Consider the following 9,191-nt stretch of genomic DNA (forward strand, 5'->3'; position numbering starts at 1 on the left):
ACTTGTGGCCGAGTTGACTGCAGCCGAACTTTTTGTGGCCGAGTTGATTTGTGGCCGAGTTGACTTGTGGCCGAGTTGACTGTGGCCGAGTTGACTTGTGGCCGAGTTGACCTGCACCCTATGAGCTTCACTATATTAAATTGGAAAAATCAAATTTCATTATAAATATGATTAATAATAATATTTACTGCTAACTAAACTTTTGCCAAAATAATTATAAATGATAATGTATGCATATAAGATCACTGACCTACAGTATGACATGACTTGACTTTGCTTTCATAAGGTGGCTCCCTCTGTTGCCCGAGTTTTACTGATGGCCCATAACTGGATGTTTTCTGAAATAGAAAATAGGTAGGTAGGCTTGTTATTGTTGGATTGTGTGAAAGAGGATGAGAGAGGGTGGTATTTTTTTCCCCATCTGCGCTTTGGGAGATATTCTTTCCTTGTTTTTCCAATTACTACATCTGTCTACTTGTTGTTGCGCATAGAGACCCATGTATTTGGTGTGGTATAAATACATAACCTTTGTATTGATTGTAATGTTGAAATATTTAGTCAAGAGTACAAAAAAAAAAATACATTACAAATGCTGGTTTAAATAGCTCTCATGCTTGGTATATCTTAAACTTTAAATGTATAAAGACAGCAATAAAAAGTAGCCAATTTTTTATTTTGTTGAACCTCATAGGCTATTGTGTTGAAAGTGTTAATATCATCTGGTCTTAATTTTTATAATCATTTTAACATAAAACTAAAGAACTTGTATATAACTTCATGATTAAAATGCTATAAATGAACGATCATCATATTATTACATTATTATTACTATTCAGTATCCTGAATAAGGTAATAAATTAAGTTTAGGAGTATATATTGTTATAATTGACAATAAATCTTGAATACTGAAATTAAAAATTGGTGACTGGCATAACGCAATGAAAGTGATTTTAATGAAAACTATTATGTATTTTTCCAGGAATCAACAAGATATTTTGAATTTACTGAAAGATTGCAATGTAATTCCTAGAGCTGATCAGAGTATTCCAAAGGTAGTTTACATTATGTTTTGTATTTTTTTTACCAATTCCCAATTTGGTTATTTTTAGATACTTGTAAGATGTAATATCAGATAAGATTATAAAATAATTATGATAATAGAAAATAATAAAAATGATTTTTAAAAGTTATCAACAGCATGGAAAATGTTTTTTTTTTTTTCATTATAACCTTAAACACATTTCATTTATACAGAAAAATTCCATGAACTTTATAACACGTTCCATTTTACAGACAAATTCCACTACCACAACATAAAGTACATCTGCGTAAGCGCAGTATACTCAATAATAGAATCTCCAGCACCTTGTACTTCAAAGAGGCCACAGTATAAATTCCTATATTGCATATGTCTAGTAGTTTTTCATGAGTTTTTTTTTTTTTATTTCATTTACAAATTATCAAGTTTTTATATCCGTTGTGTTATTTAGGATATAGCTGTGCCTACAAATTACACATGTCCAGTGTGTGTCCAGAAGGTGCCAAGTGACAGCCTACATACACTCACCTGCGGTCATTTCTTCTGCAAGACTTGTTGGACTATGCACCTTGAATTCCAAATTCAGGACGGTGTGGCAACAGGTAAAATATACCCTAACAGATGACTATCAGACAATCAGATACCTGTATACACTGTACCACCACAGGATAACCCACAAAAATCTGAAGATGACTTATTTTCAGTGGGGTCCTTCTTGTGGTTTTTCGATCGTACACAGCGAGACAATCCCCTATTCCTTTCTTAAGAGTGTACTGCATTTTTAAACATGCACATGGGCCATTATGAACACAGGACCAGTGGCTTAAACGTCTCATGCAAAAGACGGTGCGCTATTGTAACTTTCAGCCCACTAGCTGAAATACAAGGAGAGAAGCAATAGGAATTGAACCGGGGACAAGGTGATCTCCACAGTTGGCTACCACCAGGTTAGCTGACTGAGCTAAGCTGCTCTCAATATGCAAGACGGTTAAATGTATTCTGACCAACAGTCAGACACACCATGAAATAGAGTCGGACATACTAACACAGATAATCAGATAATTGTCCTTTTTAAAACTATATTAAAGTCTTTCACGGAATACATAATACAGTATATGCATTTATATATTTATATCTTATTGTATTCTACTGGCTTAAAGTACACATTACAAATGCATAGTATTGCAAGAAATTGTAATTTTAGTTAGTTTGTTTATTTAGTAGTAAATGAAGGATGTTTTAATAATTTGCTTTAGCTATTAATGCTCTTCTTTTTTGTATCCTCAGATATTCAATGCATGGCTAGTAACTGCTCCATTGTTGCTACCGAGGACTTTGTTTTGCCTCATCTAAGCAACCCTAAATTCAAAAATAAGTACCTGATATTCTGTATGAGGGATTATGTAAAGGTTAGTTATCAATCTTGACAAAAATAAATAATGGTCTGTCCACGCTATCAGGTTTTATGCGACAAACATATGGGATATGCCTGTATTTGGTTGTAATATCAGTGGCGGATCTAGGGAGGGTGAATAGGGTGGCTAGCCACCGCCCTTCCTTTACCATGAAAAATAAAATAATGGTCACCCGTCTTGTTTGTGTGCTTCTCGTGTACTCTAGTAAAACATACACTTTCTATTTTAAGCTTACTTCTTTTCAGATGCCACCTGAGATTGTCTAGCAGTCTACTAATTCCAAAAAAAATCCCAAGTCTGAGGGGTTGCCCCTCCCAAAAGCACCCCCCCCCCCCGCTCATGCCTTCTCACCTCCCATATCCACCCCCCATTGCTAAATCCTAGATCCACCACTGAATATAACATTATCATGTCCATATATGGGCACATCACTCAGATTAGTCACATGAAATGCGATAAGGTGGACAGAGCTATGTAGGATAATGATTATTATAGCCACCTATGGCTATGCCTTGTTGAAATGCTTGTTCTTGTCAAAGGACCAAAGTTCAGCAGTTTTGAGACCACTTAATACTTCAGTGGGAGACTGTCTAAGAACAGAAGGTGCTGTAAGCGCAATTAGTGGTCAAGCAATACAGCAGAGGAACCACACTCTACTGACATAATGTGAGTTATCATTGGCGCCTGTTTATATCCTGCTCACACAGGTTTCCAGTTGCTAGACCCAATTTTCGTTGGGTAAGCATGTAGGCTCAGTTTTCACAAATTTCTCATGTGCCACTTAAACAATCTAGGACATCCTTAGGGGATAGTATACAATATTGATTACTCGTGAGCAGAATGTGTAGTCAATGTGGAGGTGATGTGGAGACTGCAGCCTATCTTCCCGAGTGCACATAGCAACGTGGCCTAGAGATTTACACATCATGCGGCAGGGCAAAAAAATACTATCCCATAGGAAAATATAGCACACTTTCTTCTTAACTAATGAAATGCCTAATCTATATATGCGGTATATAGTAGAGATTGTAATGGTGTTCTGGTCCACACAGCACTTATCCTTTCCACCAGAACTTAATATAATATGTCATAACAAGGGGTCTTACTCTCATGTGATTGCATTGTACTTTCATGATTGGCTGGATTAAAATGTATTTAATATGAGCAAATACAAAGCATGCTAACATCCCTTCCTGTTCATTTCAGACTCATTACAATCTACGTCAGTGTCCTGGAATAGACTGTGAGGTCACAGTTAGGTCATGTGCTCCTCAACCGAAGAAAGTTTTATGTACCAAGTGTAAAGCTAGCTGGTGGTAAGAACCTAGAAATCACTAATGTACCAAAAAATGTGGTTTTAAAAATTAAGATATATACCCTATATTCATATACATATAATAATGTATATATATATAGATTAAAAGGCAAAATACTGGAAACAACGATGCTGTGGGAAACAATGGCTGGATCTCAGTAGAGATACAAAAATGATAAACAACAGCTAAAAAGTAAACGCAAGTAAACAGCCAGAAATAGAACCAGAGCTTTCGGACAACACTAGTCCTTCCTCAGTGGCGAGTGAGTGAGGGTAGAAAAAGCTAGATGGTATAAAGTGAGAATTTCATGCAAGCATGATTGGAAACAATAGGCTGGGTGAGATTAGAATAAACAGCCTAAACAAGTAAACAGGAAGGCCAAATCTAAACATTAGAGGCAAGCCTCAATAAATAAGCCAAATGATTTATCCAGAATAAATTGAAATGCCATTGGTTTAATTTAGTGTACTGGGAGAACGTTCCTAATATTGAGTCCAAATGGTGTGGTTGTTTTAAGTAAAAGTTCCCAGTGATTCTCTTTATCCTGTCTCTTATATTTACCTTTAGATTTATATATAATTTAACAATGTTAACTGCTATTTCTCACAAATTTTTAGACCCTTCTCAATGCGTAGTATGTATATTTTTAGTTTGCCAACATATTTTTCCAGAATGACATGATTAACCTTGAGTATCCCCACAATATTTATTTAAACCATATAATTTTGTTTCCCAGACAATTACATTCAACAAATGTTCCAATCAAAATGTTCCATTAACCTAGTACCATATCTGCTGCTACTCCTTCATTCATTTGTTTGTCCATGTTTTTTCCTTCAATTTTGTTCTCTTTTAGTTACCAGTGTACAGGGAGTTACCACGCCCCTGCAGACTGTGACACGATTAAACGCTGGCTCACCAAATGTGCTGACGACTCAGAAACCGCCAACTACATAAGTGCTCATACTAAAGATGTAAGGTTTTTTTCCATTGGAATAAAGCAGGTATAGCAAATAAAGTATAAACATAGGCATAGGCTGGGGATGCAGACACACTGCCTCCCCCACCCCCATGGCATCAAATAAATTCCACAAAAGCGGGTTAAAATAGTTAAAAAGTCAACATGAAGTTTTAATTTGAATATAGATTTAGTTCCGCATTCTTGGATTCAGTTCCACATTGTCATTTCGCATTTATTTTCTTTTTTCAGTGCCCCAAGTGTAATATTTGCATTGAGAAAAATGGTGGATGCAACCACATGGTAAGAGTTATTGAGAGACTAGTTGAGAGAAGAAGGATGATATTGGTAGTGATGATAATAATAATAATAATAATAGTAATAATGATAATATTGAAGGTGATGATGATAATATTGACATTGTAAATGATTATTGATTATGATTATGATTATTGTCCATATAGTAATAAGTATTATAAAGTCGAACATTTTTTAATTTCAATCTTTATTTTTCAGCAATGTTCTAAGTGTAAACATGATTTCTGCTGGATGTGTCTAGGAGGTAGACCATGCATTTTGTTATTAATAGCTTTTATAATGAACAAGTTGATAATTGTGAAAATAAATATGGATCTAAAATTATCACGATACCAATTGATATTACATAAAATAATAACATGAAAAGAATAAGAAATAAACATTTATAGATAATTTTTTTAATCATTTATGGTGAAATTAAATATGTTTTGTAAACTAGATAGTGTTGTTTATTTTTTCTTTTTATCTTTTTTAATTCATAGAGTGAATGTGATTTTGAAATTATATTAGTGTTACGATATAATGACAAAAAATTATAATCACATAACAATTTTTTTAACAGATTGGAAGAACCATGGTAGCGAATATTATGAGTGTAGTCGATATAAGGAGAATCCCAACATATCAAATGAATGTGCACATGTGAAAGCTAGGGAAGCACTAAAAAAATATCTATTTTACTTTGAAAGAGTAAGTTTTGAATTGATTTTATGTATAATCATTTACAAATATACTTCAATAGCAATTAAGTATTTAATTTTTTTATTTCTGTTGCTTTGTTCTTTTCTGGATGCACCGTTAGAATTTGTCTAACGTGTGCCACTGTTATAAAAGTGTTATCCAATAAATATTGTATTGTATATAGTACATTCCAATCCATTTTGATTGCTTTCGGCCCCCTCACACTGAACTAGTTCAAAGAATGTTCCTTCCCGAAAATTTCATGAAACGGGATAAAGACTGGTTGAAACGTGCAATTTTGGCAGTTCAAAGTAAGTGCATTATTATTGCAGACAGTTTTCAATGTTCGCACAACGTTTAGAATGACCTTACCCAGTCCCATTTTTTAACGTCCTAGCCCGTTCATACTGTTTGTACGGATTGTATTCGGTCTCTACTATGTCCATTCCGTTCATATTCCGTTCGTCCCGTTCTCCAGAAAGTAGTACGAACTAGTTCAGTGTGAAGGGGATATAAAATAGAAATTTATTCACTTCTGCCTCTCTTTACCCATGATTTATAAATGCATACCTCGTTGGATGTCCTATGTTAAATGTATTTAATAGTAATATTCCTAGAATAAAAACCAAGTATAGTATACGTACTGTTACATTTCGATCTTGGTTCAGCAGGCAATGAATCTGGGTACAATATGTCATTAGCAACAGTATTCAAACTTCAATAGTGCCCTGTGCCAGCTGTCATGCTATTATTCAAAGACTTAATGTATTTGTTAGAATCAGAATTATTTGACTTTTGAACATGAATAATTTGGTCTTTTGTAACTGACTACCAATGCAAGTTGCAATTATGTTTTTGTGATCACTCGATAGTGATTTAGTTAACTTTTGGGGTGTCCTGTCTCATATTTTTTTGTGTTTGTTCCTTTCTGTTTCTTTTAATACTGTCAATTTTAATGTTTTCGAAAAAATTAAATGAAATGAAATGAAGTTAATTGCCTGAATTTACCTTAACTTTTCATGATTTATTTAGTTCATGATTTAAATATTTGTATTCTTACCATATTTATTGGCTTTTCTTTTATTTGTTTTTTAAATGATGTCGATTACTTTTTCTTCATTCTAGTGGGAAAATCACTCAAAGAGTTTAAAATTAGAAGAACAAATGCTTGAAGGAATCAATGAGAAGATACAGGGTAAAGTGATGAGCAACACTGGTACTTGGATTGACTGGCAGTATCTACTGGACTCGGCAGCCCTACTTACGAAAGTTAGTCTACAGTTTGTTATGTTTACATTATTAATAAAAGCATTAGGCAAAAGAGAGTTTGCGTTGCCCATGCCCAAACCACCCAGAAGTTACAAAACCTAGGATTGACTATTTTTGTGTTTTTTTGCACATACAGTATATACTTTCCCTAATGAGAGTTTATAATGAGAGTTTATTATATATTACCTTTTAGGTTTTAATTTTTTAATTAAGATTATAGGCTAAGCCTATAGTAAACACACAATGAAATGACCGGCCCTGATTTCCAGTTGTTACTGTGCTTGGGAACACAACAATTTTAGGGTATTCATATTTTTGTTTTTGTAGCAGTTGTTGCTATTTTTGGTGTTGTCAATATTGTTTATATTATTTTTGTTGTTATCATTATTTTTAATTTGCTAGTGTCGGTACACCCTACAATACACCTACCCATATGCGTACTACTTGGAGTGTGGCCCTATGAAGGATCTGTTTGAGTACCAACAGGCACAGCTAGAGGCTGAAATTGAGAACTTGGCTTGGAAGGTTGAAAGAGCAGAGACCACAGATCGAGGGGTAAATCTTAAAAATGTTGTCATTTTCTGTGACGGATACCTAGGATTGTCCCATATTTGGGTGATGTTGTGATGTCATCATGCCCATATATGGACAAATGACAGATATTTGTCACAGTAGACCTGATAGTGTTAACACTTTTTAGCCAATAGAAAAGCTGTGGTACAAAATACTTGGCCATTACATTGTATAGTAGACAGAGCTTAAAAAAGAAAAAGACATGAAGAGCATATATCTTGCAATTTGAGACTACCAACAAGCAGTGGTGGTTAGGGGAACATAATGAACAGGTGTTTTAATGGTGCTGGCGGAGGTCTCAATTCACCTGCAAGTCATGGAAGTCTTCCGGAAATTGGTACCAGCCTCCCTCACTCCCGCAACCGGACTAGAACCTCCCGGAAATTAACCGGCAAATTTCATAAATCTGCATGTTTTTACTACTGTATTGCCCATTTATTATCATTTGCCTCACGGAAGTCAGTGTCGATGGGTATCCCCATAAGCAGTGAAATGAAATGTGCTAAGAAAGGCAGTTTAAACAGAGCTCCTGGAAATGTCTTCTTCCTACTTGGGACCCCGCCTACTGTATTGATTTATTATGAATAGTGTTTTTATTGTTAATATCTCAATTAATATATTGTATTGTTTTTTAAATGATGATTGAATTTTGTATATTTTTTTAACTTTTAGGATTTAGAGAATCAAATGGATGTTGCCGAAAAACGGCGTTTAACTCTTCTACAGCGATTCTTTGTTTAACAAGATTGATGATTGCAAGATTTCATGGAACTCACATAAAGAAGATGTTTAGAGTACTTGTCAAGAATTTTTTGAATGTTTCAACTCCATTTGATGGAATTGGTCAGAATTAATGATATACCGTATGTATTCGAATAAATGCCCCGCTTTGAATAATTTCTGCCTTCAAATAAACACCCCTCTAAAGCCTCATTTGGAATATTTTTGAGCATATACGTATCCATTTTACACCAAAAACAATAAACGCCCCCCTCGAATAAACACCTCCCTCAAATAGATGTCCCCGCGAATAAATTCCCCCTCAAAAAACCCCTCTCAATAACCACTCCAGGGTGTTTATTCGAATAAATAAGGTATTACACTGTGATGGTTTGTACAGGCAATCTGGTGAGTTTGGGAATTGTCGTTGAGGGCAACGAATAAGTGGTTTCAACTCACCTTCATAGCTTCAATTTAACTGCATGATAATCAAAAGTATAGGAAAAAAAATTATTTGAAACCTATTTCATTGCACTAAACTAACCTTTATATATCTATACAGCATGCCATGCTGTTATTTTCCCCATTTTCAAACAACAATTTTTAACAATTTGGTGATGGTCTCTGCCTGAGAAATGCCCGAAAGCATAAACTTTGAAGGGTGATTTCTCAAATATTGTTCTTTAACAGCTCTATGTTTGAATGCTTGTAACTTCATAAGGAAATGTCAGATTTAAATGATTCTTTTAATATTTTATAGCTCTCATTTTACTGTTTAACACTCTTGCAACCAGTGAATGGTTTGTCTTGCCTTTGCCACGATTATTGATTGCGATGTTGAAAATAAGTCTCAAATTATATTCAGTACTGGTTAGTTAAACCATTATTTGTTTGTGTTTGTT

At 34.4% G+C, this 9,191-nt stretch overlaps 1 protein-coding gene across 2 annotated transcripts in view; it reads left to right on the forward strand.

Annotated features, from left to right (window-relative positions):
* LOC117107826 (potential E3 ubiquitin-protein ligase ariadne-2-like) overlaps positions 1 to 8,910 on the forward strand; it is a 13,155-nt gene extending 4,245 nt beyond the window's left edge. Inside the window, exons 3-14 of one of the 2 annotated variants that reach the window (XM_033249614.1) lie at positions 287 to 354; positions 980 to 1,052; positions 1,491 to 1,641; positions 2,327 to 2,448; positions 3,661 to 3,770; positions 4,627 to 4,774; positions 4,981 to 5,031; positions 5,245 to 5,290; positions 5,609 to 5,736; positions 6,853 to 6,996; positions 7,399 to 7,551; positions 8,242 to 8,910. In XM_033249614.1, the coding sequence (XP_033105505.1) occupies positions 287 to 354; positions 980 to 1,052; positions 1,491 to 1,641; positions 2,327 to 2,448; positions 3,661 to 3,770; positions 4,627 to 4,774; positions 4,981 to 5,031; positions 5,245 to 5,290; positions 5,609 to 5,736; positions 6,853 to 6,996; positions 7,399 to 7,551; positions 8,242 to 8,310 (1,263 nt within the window). In that variant the 3' untranslated portion in view covers positions 8,311 to 8,910. The remainder of the gene's footprint in view (positions 1 to 286; positions 355 to 979; positions 1,053 to 1,490; positions 1,642 to 2,326; positions 2,449 to 3,660; positions 3,771 to 4,626; positions 4,775 to 4,980; positions 5,032 to 5,244; positions 5,291 to 5,608; positions 5,737 to 6,852; positions 6,997 to 7,398; positions 7,552 to 8,241) is intronic. The other variant, XM_033249615.1, reaches the window with a different exon arrangement.
* The last annotated feature ends 281 nt before the right edge of the window (positions 8,911 to 9,191 follow it).

This window comes from Anneissia japonica, unplaced genomic scaffold (assembly GCF_011630105.1).
Source record: "Anneissia japonica isolate Jap-2015-1 unplaced genomic scaffold, ASM1163010v1 scaffold288207_len127366_cov164, whole genome shotgun sequence".
NCBI classification, from domain to species: domain Eukaryota; kingdom Metazoa; phylum Echinodermata; class Crinoidea; order Comatulida; family Comatulidae; genus Anneissia; species Anneissia japonica.